General features: G+C 51.9%; 1 protein-coding gene across 1 annotated transcript in view; it reads right to left on the bottom strand.

Moving 5' to 3' along the window:
- Window positions 1-17,035, bottom strand: part of atg2a (autophagy related 2A) — a 152,492-nt gene that overhangs the window by 26,376 nt on the left and 109,081 nt on the right. The window contains exons 21-23 of the mRNA XM_072489455.1: window positions 14,396-14,478; window positions 10,594-10,715; window positions 2,719-2,873 (exon numbers count right to left, since the gene is read on the bottom strand). Coding sequence (XP_072345556.1) covers window positions 2,719-2,873; window positions 10,594-10,715; window positions 14,396-14,478 — 360 coding nt within the window. The remainder of the gene's footprint in view (window positions 1-2,718; window positions 2,874-10,593; window positions 10,716-14,395; window positions 14,479-17,035) is intronic.

Below are 17,035 nucleotides of genomic sequence, written 5' to 3' on the forward strand. Positions count from 1 at the left end.
GGGTGATCCATGAGGACCAGATGGGATTTGTAAAGGGTAGGCAGTTAAATACAAATGTGCGGAGGCTCCTCAATGTGATTATGATGCCCTCGGTGGAGGGGGAAGTGGAGGTAGTGGCAGCTATGGACGCGGAGAAGGCCTTTGATCGGGTGGAATGGGAGTATCTTTGGGAAGTGTTGCGGAGGTTTGGGTTCGGGGAGGGGTTCATCAGTTGGGTCAGGCTGCTATATAGAGCCCCGGTGGCGAGTGTGGCTACGAACCGGCGGAGGTCAGAGTACTTTCGGCTGTACCGGGGGATGAGGCAGGGGTGCCCCCTATCCCCCTTGTTGTTTGCACTGGCAATTGAGCCACTGGCCATGGCACTGAGGGAGTCCAGGAAATGGAGGGGATTGGTCCGGGAGGGGGAGAGGAACATCGGGTGTCGTTGTATGCCGACGACCTGTTGCTATATGTTGCGGATCCAGTGGAGGGGATGGCGGAGGTCATGCGGATCCTTAGGGAGTTTGGGGACTTTTCGGGATATAAACTCAACATGGGGAAGAGTGAGCTCTTTGTGGTGCATTCAGGGGATCAGGGAAGGGGGATAGACGAGCTACCGCTGAAGAGGGCGGAAAGGAGCTTTCGGTATCTAGGGATCAAAGTAGCTAGGAGTTGGGGGGCCCTGCACAAGCTCAATTTGACGCGGTTGGTGGAGCAGATGGAGGAGGATTTTAAAAGATGGGATATGCTGCCACTCTCACTAGCGGGTAGGTTTGCAGTCGGTCAAAATGACGGTCCTCCCGAGGTTTCTCTTTGTGTTCCCGACGGTAGGCTATTGCAGAAAATACGGAGGCTGGGGATTGAGGGTGATTTAGAGATGTGGATCAGAAATTGGCTAGCTGAAAGAAGACAGAAGGTGGTGGTTGATGGGAAATGTTCAGAATGGAGTTCAGTTACAAGTGGAGTACCACAAGGATCTGTTCTGGGGCCGTTGCTGTTTGTCATTTTTATCAATGACCTAGAGGAAGGCGCAGAAGGGTGGGTGAGTAAATTTGCAGACGATACTAAAGTCGGTGGTGTTGTTGATAGTGTGGAAGGAAGTAGCAGGTTACAGAGGGATATAGATAAGCTGCAGATCTGGGCTGAGAGATGGCAAATGGAGTTTAATGTAGAGAAGTGTGAGGTGATTCACTTTGGAAGGAATAACAGGAATGCGGAATATTTGGCTAATGGTAAAGTTCTTGAAAGTGTGGATGAGCAGAGGGATCTAGGTGTCCATGTACATAGATCCCTGAAAGTTGCCACCCAGGTTGATAGGGTTGTGAAGAAGGCCTATGGAGTGTTGGCCTTTATTGGTAGAGGGATTGAGTTCCGGAGTCGGGAGGTCATGTTGCAGCTGTACAGAACTCTGGTACGGCCGCATTTGGAGTATTGCGTACAGTTCTGGTCACCGCATTATAGGAAGGACGTGGAGGCTTTGGAGCGGGTGCAGAGGAGATTTACCAGGATGTTGCCTGGAGGGAAAATCTTATGAGGAAAGGCTGATGGACTTGAGGTTGTTTTCGTTGGAGAGAAGAAGGTTAAGAGGAGACTTAATAGAGGCATACAAAATGATCAGGGGGTTGGATAGGGTGGACAGTGAGAGCCTTCTCCCGCGGATGGAAATGGCTGGCACGAGGGGACATAACTTTAAACTGAGGGGTAATAGATATAGGACAGAGGTCAGAGGTAGGTTCTTTACACAAAGAGTAGTGAGGCCGTGGAATGCCCTACCTGCTACAGTAGTGAACTCGCCAACATTGAGGGCATTTAAAAGTTTATTGGATAAACATATGGATGATAATGGCATAGTGTAGGTTAGATGGCTTTTGTTTTGGTGCAACATCGTGGGCCGAAGGGCCTGTACTGCGCTGTATTGTTCTATGTTCTAACCTGCACATCTTTGGACACTAAGGGGCAATTTAGCACGGCCAATCCACTGAGCCTGCACATAGAATTTACAGTGCAGAAGGAGGCCATTCGGCCCATCAAGTCTGCAGACATCTTTTGGTTGTGGGGGTGTGACCCACGCAAACACGGGGAGAATGTGCAAACTCCACACGGACGGTGACCCAGAGCCGGGATCGAACCTGGGACCTCGGCGCCGTGAGGCAGCAGGGCTAACCCACTGCGCCGCCGTGCTGCCCTCGTGAATTAACATTCGGAAAGGCTTCTGAATTAGACCGGATTGCATCTGGGTGCATGTGGATTCAAGGATCACCACGTCGGGCCAGATTTTCAGTTCCCTCTGCTGGGGGCGCAGGCTGTTACTGTGTTACAGGCCCCACGGGCGCACGCTAGCTGCCCGTTACCCAGGCGGCACAAGCGACAATCGACAGTGTGTGACTATTCGACTATGGCGGGCTTCACAGATGAGCCCGTCAAGCAGCTCGGAGCCCGCCCCGCCCCCCCCCTCCACCACAACCAATGATCCCACCAACCCCGCCCAAGTCTACACATGCACTTTATGCGGGGCACTGGGCAACAATTAGGAGTGGGGCCCCTGGGTCTTCCCACACGCCCTCAACCCCCCGGGGCTGCCGTGCACCATTACTACAAAACCAGGAATCGTGGCCTGTGGTGCTCAGAAGTAAAATGACTGCTTAGGTTTCAGAGTCAGGCCCTGGAGGCAGATCCTCACCGACGGGCTGTATCAAGCGACGCTGCTATTCAACCCCGGGCGCTGCGCACCGCCAATACCTGGATTGCCTGCACCAGCCTGTTGCTGAGCTCCAGGGCTGCGGAGGCAGTGGAGGTCCCGAAGGAGGCGGCTCCCCGCTGCAGCCCCCGGATGATCCGTCCGTCCTTCCGGTACTGTTCGATTGGCAGCCAGAAGAGATCCCTGAGGCCGTGAACTGGGGGGGAGCAGAGATCACAGTTACCCACGGCAGTGACGGCAGACATGGCATTTGGGAAACAGGCTCTTTAATCAGAGACAAAATGATACAACGCCCTCTATACTGTCCCCATCAAACACTCCCAGGACAGGTACAGAACGGGGTTAGATACAGAGTAAAGCTCATTCTACACTGTCCCCATCAAACACTCCCAGGACAGGTACAGCACGGGGTTAGATACAGAGTAAAGTTCCCTCTACACTGTCCCCATCAAACACTCCCAGGACAGGTACAGAACGGGGTTAGATACAGAGTAAAGCTCCCTTTACACTGTCCCCATCAAACACTCCCAGGACAGGTACAGCACAGGGTTAGATACAGAGTAAAGCTCCCTCTACACTGTCCCCATCAAACACTCCCTGGACAGGTACAGCACAGGGTTAGATACAGAGTAAAGCTCCCTCTACACTGTCCCCATCAAACACTCCCTGGACAGGTACAGCACAGGGTTAGATACAGAGTAAAGCTCCCTCTACCCTGTCCCCGTCAAACACTCCCAGGACAGGTACAGCATGGGGTTAGATACAGAGTAAAGCTCCCTCTACACTGTCCCCATCAAACACTCCCAGGACAGGTACAGCACGGTGTTAGATACAGAGTAAAGCTCCCTCTACACTTTCCCCATCAAACACTCCCAGGACAGGTACAGCACGGGGTTAGATACAGAGTAAATCTCCCTCTACACCATCCCCCATCAAACACTCCCAGGACAGGAACAGCACGGGGTTAGATACAGAGTAAAGCTCCCTCTGCATTGCCCCCATCAAACACTCCCAGGACAGGCACAGCACGGGGTTAGATACAGAGTAAAGCTCCCTCTACACTGTCCCCATCAAACACTCCCAGGACAGGTACAGCACGGTGTTAGATACAGAGTAAAGCTCCCTCTACACCATCCCCCATCAAACACTCCCAAGACAGGTACAGCACGGGGTTAGATACAGAGTAAAGCTCCCTCTATATGTCCCCACCAAACACTCCCAGGACAGGTACAGCACAGGGTTAGATACAGAGTAAAGCTCCCTCTATACTGTCCCCACCAAACACTCCCAAGACAGGTACAGCACGGGGTTAGATACAGAGTAAAGCTCCCTATACTGTCCCCACCAAACACTCCCATGACAGGTACAGCACGGGGTTAGATACAGAGTAAAGCTCCGTCTACACTGTCCCCCATCAAACACTCCCAGGACAGGTACAGCACGGGGTGCGATACAGAGTTAAGCTCCCTCGACACCGCCCCCATCAAACAGTCCCAGGATAGGTACAGCACGGTGTTAGATACAGAGTAAAGCTCCCCCTACACTGTCCCCATCAAACACTCCCAGGTGAGATGCAGCATGGGTTCAGACACAGAGTAAAGCTCCCTCTATACTGTCCCCCATCAAACACTCCCAGGACAAGTACAGCACAAGGTTAGATACAGAGTAAAGCTCCCTCTACACTGTCCCCATCAAACACTCCCAGGACAGGTACAGCACGGGGTTCGATACAGAGTAAAGCTCCCTATACTGTCCCCACCAAACACTCCCAGGACAGGTACAGCACGGGGTTCGATACAGAGTAAAGCTCCCTATACTGTCCCCACCAAACACTCCCAGGACAAGTACAGCACGGGGTTAGATACAGAGTAAAGCTCCCTCTACATTGTGTAAGGTTTTCGGGCAATTGGGCCCTTTTTGGACTGCCCAAGAATAAAACCCAGAGACTGTAAACTGGACATTTGTCAGCCAAAAGAACGTAACCAGATTTCCCAGCAGGCTTGGTCCGCTGAGCTGAGTAGGGGCATAGGTATTTACAAACCCCCCCCAGGAGCTACAAGGAAGAAGGAGCCAGACAACTAGATAAGATTAAACACAGAGACAAAGGGGCATGGTAATGCTGTAAGGGGCCTGCCTGCAAGCAGGACAATGGGATGGTCATAGACCCATGCAGATGTAAATGACTTTGCCTCCACCAGAGCAGTATCCAATCAACACCCCATCAACATAGCAGCGATCTCCAGAGCAGATGGAAGACTTTGAAAATCTTCACAGGGGAGCTCAACCTCGTTATCTCAAAAAGCAGACTGGAGGCGGACCTAGGGGAGGTACTCCTATCTTGACAGGTCTGACAGGCTCAAAGGGGGCAGGACCAGCGGGAACTTTAAACCTTATGGATTCAATGCAAAAGGGGCTGGCCAAACACAGGAAAAAGCCAGGTAAAACGGATATAAAAGGGGCTGTGTTTCGATTGAGGGTCTCTTGGCTTGACCTCTCCACCTTCGACTTGACCTCCTGCAGCCTGTGACTGTAAGTACCCTGCAGCAGCTTGCGAAACTCCCTTGACCTTGATAGTGGTTGAGGCTTTGGGGAAGGGGGCTTGATTTGTGTTTTGTGCCCTTGCTAAAATTGTGTAACAATAAGATTTTACGTTGTGTCCGTTATAGTACTTTCTGAATAGACTTAGTTTGTGTTAGAGTTTAAGATTTTATTATAATTTCTTCTGTTTGATGATTTTGACCTGGGTTTTGCAATAAACCTCGATTTGCTGATAATTGGAGTCGTTTAAATTCTTCAATCTCTCACCAGCGATCTCTGACCAAGTCATTGTTAAGATATTCCTCACCTTAATTCCGGGGTCGAGAATCTAGGGTCATCTTGAATGATTCAAACCCGTTCACTCAGGACAGGCTGCTGGTTAGGTAATAAACAGCAGTGTCCTATTCTCTCTCTTGGGAAAGCTACTCCAGCGAAGTAGGAACCGGGTGGGTGTTGCACCACCGGCAAGAGAGAGAATCACCTGGGCATTGGTGGGGGTCTGGATATCTGTGTGATATAAGCCTCAGGCTTCCGGTTAGGGATAAACGGCAGGCTTGATTCAGTGCTCTCTCCCGCGGAGGTGTCCCAGTGCGGCATCCCCTGGCCTCTGAAGTTTCAGTGCCAGCTGGAGAGAGACACACACAGATACTCAAACCCCAGATATCGGCCCAGTAGTGGAGTAGCAGAGAAGTACTATAACGGACACAACGTAAAATCTTATTGTTACACAATTTTAGCAAGGGCACAAAACACAAATCAAGCCCCCTTCCCCAAAGCCTCAACCACTATCAAGGTCAAGGGAGTTTCGCAAGCTGCTGCAGGGTACTTACAGTCACAGGCTGCAGGAGGTCAAGTCGAAGGTGGAGAGGTCAAGCCAAGAGACCCTCAATCGAAACACAGCCCCTTTTATATCCGTTTTACCTGGCTTTTTCCTGTGTTTGGCCAGCCCCTTTTGCATTGAATCCATAAGGTTTAAAGTTCCCGCTGGTCCTGCCCCCTTTGAGCCTGTCAGACCTGTCAAGATAGGAGTACCTCCCCTAGGTCCGCCTCCAGTCTGCTTTTTGAGATAACGAGGTTGAGCTCCCCTGTGAAGATTTTCAAAGTCTTCCATCTGCTCTGGAGATCGCTGCTATGTTGATGGGATACTGCTCTGGTGGAGGCAAAGTCATTTACATCTGCATGGGGCTATGACCATCCCATTGTCCTGCTTGCAGGCAGGCCCCTTACAGCATTACCATGCCCCTTTGTCTCTGTGTTTAATCTTATCTAGTTGTCTGGCTCCTTCTTCCTTGTAGCTCCTGGGGGGGGTTTGTAAATACCTATGCCCCTACTCAGCTCAGCGGACCAAGCCTGCTGGGAAATCTGGTTACGTTCTTTTGGCTGACAAATGTCCAGTTTACAGTCTCTGGGTTTTATTCTTGGGCAGTCCAGAAAGGGCCGAATTGCCCGAAAACCTTACAATTGTCCCCAGCTAACACTCCCAGGACAGGTACAGCACGGGGTTAGATACAGAGTAAAGCTCCCTCTACACAGTCCCCATCAAACATCCCAGGACAGGTACAGAACGGGGTTAGATACAGAGTAAAGCTCCCGCTCCACTGTCCCCATCAAACACTCCCAGGACAGGTACAGCACGGGGTTAGGTACAGAGTAAAGCTCCCTCGACACTGTCCCCATCAAACACTCACAGGACAGGTACAGCACGGGGTTAGATACAGAGTAACGCTCCCTCTACACTGTCCCCATCAAACACTCCCAGGACAGGTACAGCACGGGGTTAGATACAGAGTAAAGCTCCCTCTATACTGTCCCCACCAAACACTCCCAAGACAGGTACAGCACGGGGTTAGATACAGAGTAATGCTCCCCCTACACTGTCCCCATTAAACACTCCCAGGTGAGATGCAGCATGGGTTCAGACACAGAGTAAAGCTCCCTCTATACTGTCCCCATCAAACACTCCCAAACAAGTACAGCACAAGGTTAGATACAGAGTAAAGCTCCCTCTACACTGTCCCCATCAAACACTCCCAGGACAGGTACAGCACGGGGTTAGATACAGAGTAAATCTCCCTCTACACCATCCCCCATCAAACACTCCCAGGACAGGAACAGCACGGGGTTAGATACAGAGTAAAGCTCCCTCTGCATTGCCCCCATCAAACACTCCCAGGACAGGCACAGCACGGGGTTAGACACAGAGTAAAGCTCCCTCTATACTGTCCCCACCAAACACTCCCAGGACAGGTACAGCACGGGGTTAGATACAGGGTAAAGCTCCCTCTATATCGTCCCCATCAAACACTCCCAGGACAGGTACAGCATGGGGTTAGATACAGAGTAAAGCTCCCTCTACACTGTCCCCACCAAACACTCCCAGGACAGGTACAGCACGGGGTTAGATACAGAGTAAAGCTCCCTCTACATTGTCCCCAGCAAACACTCCCAGGACAGGTACAGCACGGGGTTAGATACAGAGTAAAGCTCCCTCTACACTGTCCCCATCAAACATCCCAGGACAGGTACAGAACGGGGTTAGATACAGAGTAAAGCTCCCGCTCCACTGTCCCCATCAAACACTCCCAGGACAGGTACAGCACGGGGTTAGATACAGAGTAAAGCTCCCTCGACACTGTCCCCATCAAACACTCACAGGACAGGTACAGCACGGGGTTAGATACAGAGTAAAGTTCCCTCGACACCGCCCCCATCAAACACTCCCAGGATAGGTACAGCACGGTGTTAGATACAGAGTAAAGCTCCCCCTACACTGTCCCCATCAAACACTCCCGGGTGAGAAGCAGCATGGGTTCAGACACAGAGTAAAGCTCCCTCTATACTGTCCCCATCAAACACTCCCAGGACAGGTACAGCACGGGGTTAGATACAGAGTAAAGCTCCCTCTACACTGTCCCCATCAAACACTCCCAGGACAGGTACAGCACGGGGTTAGATACAGAGTAAAGCTCCCTCTACACTGTCCCCATCAAACACTCCTGGGACAGGTACAGCACGGGGTTAGATACAGAGTAACGCTCCCTCTACACTGTCCCCATCAAACACTCCCAGGACAGGGACAGCACGGGGTTAGATACAGAGTAACGCTCCCTCTACACTGTCCCCATCAAACACTCCCAGGACAGGGACAGCACGGGGTTAGATACAGAGTAAAGCTCCCGCTACACCGCCCCCATCAAACACTCCCAGGATAGGTACAGCACGGTGTTAGATACAGAGTAAAGCTCCCTCTACATTGTTCCAATCAAGGTAATCACCTGTCCTTTGAAGAGAGCAATGGGATCTGTTCCACCAGAGCCTCAGTGACAGCCACTGATATCAAGGCCAATTTGCAGGACGGGTTCCTGTGATGGGAGCTTCCCACCCTTCGGGTCCAAACACCCCGCAACAGCGGACTTGATCAGCTGGGACATGAAGTATAAAGTAATTAACAGAGCTCAGAAATGGTCAGGGGGCAGGCGGCGCGGTGGCACAGTGGTTAGCACTGCTGCCTCATGCCGCCAAGGTCCCAGGTTCGGTCCCGGCCCCGGGTCACTGTCCGTGTGGAGTTTGCACATTCTCCCCGTGTCTGCGGGGGTTTCGCCCCCACAACCCAAAGATGTGCAGGGTAGGTGGATTGGCCACGCTAAATTGCCCCTGAATTGGAAAAAAGTATTGGGTACTCTAAATTTATAAAACAAAAGAAATTGCCTTCACTCTGATAAACCTTCTGAGAAATCACAGAATCTCGACAGTGCAGCAGGAGTCTGCACTGACCCTATGAAAGAGATCCCTACCCAGGCCCACTCCCTCACCCTAATCCCGTAACCCCACCTAATCATTTGGACACTAAGGAGCAATTTAGCACGGCCAATCCACCTAACCTGCACATCTTTGGACACTAAGGAGCAATTTAGCACGGCCAATCCACCTAACCTGCACATCTTTGGACACTAAGGGACAATTTAGCACGGACAATCCACCTAACCTGCACATCTTTGGACACTAAGGGACAATTTAGCACGGACAATCCACCTAACCTGCACATCTTTGGACACTAAGGGACAATTTAGCACGGCCAATCCACCCAACCTGCACATCTTTGGACACTAAGGGACAATTTAGCACGGCCAATCCACCTAACCTGCACATCTTTGGGCACTAAGGGACAATTTAGCACGGCCAATCCACCTAACCTGCACATCTTTGGACACTAAAGGACAATTTAGCACGGCCAATCCACCTAACCTGCACATCTTTGGACACTAAGGGACAATTTAGCACGGCCAATCCACCTAACCTGCACATCTTTGGACACTAAGGGACAATTTAGCACGGACAATCCACCTAACCTGCACATCTTTGGACACTAAGGGACAATTTAGCACGGCCAATCCACCCAACCTGCACATCTTTGGACACTAAGGGACAATTTAGCACGGCCAATCCACCTAACCTGCACATCTTTGGGCACTAAGGGACAATTTAGCACGGCCAATCCACCTAACCTGCACATCTTTGGACACTAAAGGACAATTTAGCACGGCCAATCCACCTAACCTGCACATCTTTGGACACTAAGGGACAATTTAGCACGGCCAATCCACCTAACCTGCACATCTTTGGACACTAAGGGACAATTTAGCACGGCCAATCCACCCAACCTGCACATCTTTGGGCACTAAGGGACAATTTAGCACGGCCAATCCACCTAACCTGCACATCTTTGGACACTAAAGGACAATTTAGCACGGCCAATCCACCTAACCTGCACATCTTTGGACTGTCTGAGGAAACCGGAGCACCCGGAGGAAACCCACGCAGACACGGGGAGAACGTGCAGACTCCGCACAGACAGTGACCCGAGGCTGGCATTGAACCCAGGACCCTGGTGCTGAGAAGCAACAGTGCTAACCACCCTGCCACCACGTATCTGATTGAATTGTGGTGAAGCATTTGTGGTTTTCCATCAGGTCCCATGAATCACAACGCCGGAAAGCCCACAACCTGAATATTCTTGGCCATTTAATTTTGCTTCTCATCGTTAATAGAGATACCTCATCTTTCCTCAAGAGTTACTGAAATACCGCCTTTACCAATCGCCCTCGTCATCCTCAATGATAATTCTATCGCCACCCCTGCGGCGAGCGAGTATCGCTGTTGGACGGACTCCGAAGCCCGCAGCACTCCCCCCACAGGGAGAGGGGGTACCCCTGGGCTCAGAGCACTGTCGGGCTATCCGACTGCAGAAGGCTTCGCCAACCTCCTCTTGCGGCACTGTGAAGCCGGTGAAGGGGGGCGGGCCGCCAGGCCTCTCTCAGGTGCCCGACAGATTTGGCGTCAAATGGTGGGATGGGGAGGGTAGGGGGCCCGCTACTTACACAGCTGGACCACAGAATGCATGGGCCCCACTCCTCCGAGAATGCCCGGCAGCTGGTTCTTCCTGATATCGTTCAGCCACTCGTTCAAGGCGTAGTTGATCACCTTGTCCACCCCCAGCAGGCTGTGAAAACGAGAACAGGACACGGTTAATCTGCGCAGCGCGATCACTGATCTCGCCGCGCCGTCCCGACGGCTGCCATGCTGGGCGGCACGCGGTCTCCCGTCGCATCGGGCTACAGAACCGGCGCCGAAACGGCAGCGGCCCCGCCAAATCGGCGCCACCCTGACCAAACCTCGCGCCGTCGCGGCTCCCGGTCCACTCTGTCGCACCACGCCAACCACGCGGACAGACGACAGAGGCGGAGAGTGATCCCCTCACACCGGAACCGGGCGAGTCTTAATCGAGGCGGTCAAAACCGTGAAGAGTTTGGGTCGAGGAATTGAGGATGCGGTGTTTCCCGGTGGGTGGGCAACCAGAGGAGACACAGATTCAGGAGAATCGGGAAAAGAGCCAGAGAGGGATGGGATGGCGAGAAGTTCAGTGACCTAAAACGCGCTGCCCGAAAGGGCAGGTTCACGGTCAAGAGGGCACCGAGATAACTAGTTTTCAGGGGAATAATGGGATGGATCGTTCAGAGAGCTAGCACAGGATGAATGGGCCGAACAATCGCCCTCTGCGCTGTACACCCCTATGGCTGGAACAAGAAGTCATTGTCCCAGATGGCATTTGAAGGGGGAGGGGTGACTGGTGGTGATTTAACCCGAGGGTCACCACACCTCGGGCGAGGTTGAGAAGGCGGACGCATGGGGGCCTTCGTGTGTAGCCTCAGCCGGTACGGGAAGTCGAGCCCACGCTGTTGGCCTCGCTCCGCCTCACGAACCAGCCTTCCAGCTAACCCCCGCCCATTGTAGCATCGCGACGCTGACCGTCACATGCCTGCAGGCTGAGGAAAAAGCGGCTCACTGACGGGAGAACACTGGGCCTAGTCGTTGCTCGCCTGTCAGGACAGCGTGGTGACACTAGCCGCATTGTGCCTGGCCTCTGTGTGAGAGAACAATGCGGGAACAAACACCAACAAAGATGCCCTCCAGGCCGATGTTGGCTTAGACACAGATACGGAGGGGAAAACATTTCTTGGACTGTCTCAACTGACATTTTGTTCGTAACAAAATGATTTTCTTTTGAGAGAAGCAAAGGGCACAAGGTCCCCGAGGCTTGCCGCCCACAGTCACACAACACCAATGTACAGCATGGGGTTAGAAATAGAGTCAGCTCCCTGACGGGGACAGTGGAGAGGAAGCTTTACTCTGTATCTAACCCCGTGCTGTACCTGTCCTGGGAGTGTTTGATGGGGACAGTGTAGAGGGAGCTTTACTCTGTATCTAACCCCGTGCTGTACCTGTCCTGGGAGTGTTTGATGGGGACAGTGTAGAGGGAGCTTTACTCTGTATCTAACCCCGTGCTGTACCTGTACTGGGAGTGTTTGATGGGGACAGTGTAGGGGGAGCTTTACTCTGTATCTAACCCCGTGCTGTACCTGTACTGGGAGTGCTTGATGGGGACAGTGTAGGGGGAGCTTTACTCTGTATCTAACCCCGTGCTGTACCTGTCCTGGGAGTGTTTGATGGGGACAGTGTAGAGGGAGCTTTACTCTGTATCTAACCCCGTGCTGTACCTGTCCTGGGAGTGTTTGATGGAGACAGTGTAGAGGGAGCTTTAATCTGTATCTAACCCCGTGCTGTACCTGTCCTGGGAGTGTTTGATGGGGACAGTGTAGAGGGAGCTTTACTCTGTATCTAACCCCGTGCTGTACCTGTCCTGGGAGTGTTTGATGGGGACAGTGTAGAGGGAGCTTTACACTGTATCTAACCCCGTGCTGTACCTGTCCTGGGAGTGTTTGATGGGGACAGTGTAGAGGGAGCTTTACTCTGTATCTAGCCCCATGCTGTACCTGTCCTGGGAGTGTTTGATGGAGTCCATGTAGAGAGAACTTCACTCTGTATCTAACCCCGTGCTGTACCTGTCCTGGGAGTGTTTGATGGGGTCAGTGCAGAGGGAGCTTTACTCTGTATCTAACCCCGTGCTGTACCTGTCCTGGGAGTGTTTGATGGGGACAGTGTAGAGGGAGCTTTACTCTGTATCTAACCCCGTGCTGTACCTGTCCTGGGAGTGTTTGATGGGAACAGTGTAGAGGGAGCTTTACTCTGTATCTAAACCCGTGCTGTACCTGCCCTGGGAGTGTTTGATGGGGACAGTGTAGAGGGAGCTTTACTCTGTATCTAAACCCGTGCTGTACCTGCTCTGGGAGTGTTTGATGGGGACAGTGTAGAGGGAGCTTTACGCTGTATCTAACCCCGTGCTGTACCTGTCCTGGGAGTGTTTGATGGGGACAGTGTAGAGGGAGCTTTACTCTGTATCTAACCCCGTGCTGCACCTGTCCTGGGAGTGTTTGATGGGGACAGTGTAGAGGGAGCTTTACTCTGTATCTAAACCCGTGCTGCACCTGTCCTGGGAGTGTTTGATGGGGACAGTGTAGAGGGAGCTTTACTCTGTATCTAACCCCGTGCTGCACCTGTCCTGGGAGTGTTTGATGGGGACAGTGTAGAGGGAGCTTTACTCTGTATCTAAACCCGTGCTGCACCTGTCCTGGGAGTGTTTGATGGGGACAGTGTAGAGGGAGCTTTACTCTGTATCTAAACCCGTGCTGTACCTGCCCTGGGAGTGTTTGATGGGGACAGTGTAGAGGGAGCTTTATTCTGTATCTAACCCCGTGCTGGACCTGTCCTGGGAGTGTTTGATGCGGACAGTGTAGAGGGATCTTTACTCTGTATCTAACCCCGTGCGGTGCCTGTCCTGGGAGTGTTTGATGGGGACAGTGTAGAGGGAGCTTTATTCTGTATCTAACCCCGTGCTGGACCTGTCCTGGGAGTGTTTGATGCGGACAGTGTAGAGGGAGCTTAACTCTGTATCCACCGAACCTTTTTGGACACTAAGGGGCAATTTAGCATGGCCAATCCACGCAACCCACACATCTCTGTGGGACAAAACCGGAGGAAACCCACGCAGACACGGGGGGGGGGAGAACGTGCAGACTCCGCACAGACAGTGACACAAGCCAGGAGTCGAACCTGGGACCCTGGAGTTGTGAAGCAATTGTGCTAACCACTGTGCTACCATGCTGCCCACAAAGGGTTATCAGGGTTACATACAACCAATGCACTCAGCCGGCTACCTGGATGCAGACGCGTGCGTTTTTTTTACTTGATGTATGAGGATAAATTCAGATTCCCACACCATTGTCAACGGTCTTTAAATGTTGTGTTCATTTCTCCATGTGTCCTGCAGTGGGATTTCCGCTGCAACGATTGTACAGATTTAGGAAAGAGCTTTGCAGGGCTCAACCGGGGCCTCGCGCACTTTATCGCAACGGAAGCCCTGAAGCGAAAATCACACACCCCTCGGCTGACTAGCCTGTCCGATTCCTGATGGCACAGGTAAGGGTTAGGTACAGAGTAAGGCTCCCTCGGTACACAAGTTAAACACAGGGGAAAGATTAGTTGGGGCTGTGCACTGTGGGAGTGGATGGGGTTGGGATGTTGCGATTTGGGATTGTGTATCGGAGGCTGGGTGTACGCATCGCCTTGGACGATCCAATTTCAAGTGGCTGGGGAATGCATTGTGTAGCAATGACCAACGATACTGGTCTTGCCAGCGGCGCCCGGGTTTGGTACACTAAGAGGCCCAGTGCGGACTGGCTGCGGGCTTTCAGCATGCCCGCCTGTCCGCTGGCTGCCACTTACCCATGCCGACAGCAGAGTCTCTTCAGCTTCAATTCGGAACAGTTGAGCTGAGCGAGCCCGATGAGTATACCAGCAAACGTACCCTGAAGGGGAGGGTGAAGGAAACACACGCTCAGGCTTGTGAAGAGGAACTGCCCTGACTGCTTTTTGCAGCCACACCCAACTGGGCCATGTCGGCCGAATCACGGTAAAAAGAGGCAGAGCGTCTGCTGAGACGTGTCAGCGGCTGAGCCAATGGGATCGAAGCAGGCGCAGCGCTCACAGCTGACAGACCATTAGTTATTAATTTAAAGTACCCAATTCATTTTCTCCAATTAATGGGGCAATTTAGCGTGGCCAATTCACCTACCCTGCACATCTTTTTGGGTTGTGGGGGGGGTGAGACCCACGCAGACAGGCGGAGAGCACATGCAAACTCCACACGGACGGTGACCCGAGGCTGGGATCGAACCCGGGTCCTCAGCGCCTTGAGGCAGCAATGTTATTGACAGCTCAATATATATAGAAAGTCCATTGATACAGCAGACCACAACGGATAGTCGACACGGTCTCCATAAGCAGCCAAAATTATTCACAGAACCACAGAATTTACAGTGCAGAAGGAGGCCATTCGGCCCATCGAGTCTGCACCAGCCCTTGGAAAGAGCACCCCACCTCAAGCCCACACCTCCACCCTATCCCCGTGACCCCACCTAATCTCTTTTGGACACTCAGGGGTAATTTAGCGTGGCCAATCCACCTAACCTGCACATCTTTGGACTGTGGGAAGAAACCGGAGCACCCGGAGGAAACCCACGCACACACGGGGAGGACGTGCAGACTCCGCACAGACAGTGACCCAGCGGGGAATCGAACCCGGGACCCTGGAGCTGTGAAGCAACTGTGCCACCGTGCCCCCCTTTTTAAACTGTGCACTAGAACAGTCTACAGAGTCTAATTATTTATTTATTTTTAAATAAATTTTTGGTATCCAATTCTTTTTTTTTCCCAATTAAGGGGCAATTTAGCGTGGCCAATCCACCTAACCTGCACATCTTTGGGTTGCGGGGGGGGGGGGGGGGGGGGTAAGACCCACGCAGACACGGGGAGAATGTGCAAACTCCACACGGACAGTGATCCAGAACCGGGATCAAACCCGGGACCTCAGCGCCGTGAGGCAGCAGTGCTAACCCACTGCACCACCGTGCTGCCCTGCAGTTGCTAGTTAAATAGACGGTGGACTGTTCGCTGTAGTCGCTATTTAAATAGACTCTGTGAGGGCAGCACGGTGTCTACTCTATTGTCATGTGGGAGTACCTTTAAGAAATGGGTGTTTATAAATGGGTGTGTATATAAATATCTGTAGTGAGAGTACCTTTAAGGTGTTTATTACTGCAGTGATGTCAGAGAGTGGGTGGAGCTGGGCTGTCTGTCAGCTTTTTACTTTCGCTTTAGGCTTTTTGCTGCAGGGTGGGTTCGGTTTCATTTTAGTTTTGGAGAAGCTGCAATCACAGCAGGATGTGTGTGGATCTCTGCAAGCTTCTCAGAGTGTCCATTTGCTGATTTCAACGTGGTAACTGTTCTCAGCAGTGAATTTAAACCTGAGGTGCTTCTGTTAAAGTTCTTTTTTTAAAGTCTTATGGATGTTAAAAGGACAGCTTAAGGATTACTTAGTGTTGTATTCTTTGGGGGTTGTATTTGAATTGATGGTTGCTGAGATGTTCACTGTATGTTTTAAAAAGGTGAACTTTAGTTCATAGAATAAACATTGTTTTGCTTTAAAAAATACTTTTCCATTTCTGCTGTCCCACACCTGTAGAGTGGGCCGTGTGCTCCCCATACCACAATCTAGTAAAAGTTGTGGGTCAGGTTAACTCCATGATACACTTTGGGGTTCTCTAAACCCTGGCCCATAACATAACTGCCCCTCACCATTTTATACATCTCAATCACGTCCCTGCTCAGACTTCGCTGCTCCAAGGAAAACAACCCCAGTCTATCCGATCTCTCTTCATAGCTGAAACTCTCCAGCCCAGGCAACATCCTGGTAAATCTCCTCTGCACCCTTTCCAGTGCTATCACATCCCTCCTATAATAATCATTATTAATGTCACAAGTAGGCTTACATTAACACTGCAATGAAGTTACTGTGAAAATCCCCTCGTCGCCACATTCCGGCGCCCGTTCGGGTACACGGAGGGAGAATTCAGAATGTCCGATTCACCCAACAAGCACGTCTTTCGGGACGTGTGGGAGGAAACCGGAGCGCCCGGAGGAAACCCACGCAGACACGGGGGAGAACGTGCAGACTCCGCACAGACAGTGACCCAAGCCGGGAATCGAACCTGGGTCCCTGGCGCTGTGAAGCAACAGTGCTAACCACTGCGCTACCTTGTCGCCCTGCTATCTATGATATTTTGCGTGGCTCGCGAGGTCCCACCCGGTACACGAATGTACAATTTTGATTATTTACCCAATTATTTATTTTTCTAATTAAGCGGTAATTTAGCGTGGCCAATCCAACTAACCTGCACATCTTTGGGGTGTGGGGGTGAGACCCACGCAGGCACGGGGAGAACGTGCAGTCTCTGATATCAGTGCGTGAGAGAAATTAGTGTACGGAGCAAGCAGGCCTTGCCCTGAGCCAACGAGGAATCACTC

Source organism: Scyliorhinus torazame, chromosome 24, assembly GCF_047496885.1.
Source record: "Scyliorhinus torazame isolate Kashiwa2021f chromosome 24, sScyTor2.1, whole genome shotgun sequence".
Lineage (NCBI taxonomy): Eukaryota > Metazoa > Chordata > Chondrichthyes > Carcharhiniformes > Scyliorhinidae > Scyliorhinus > Scyliorhinus torazame.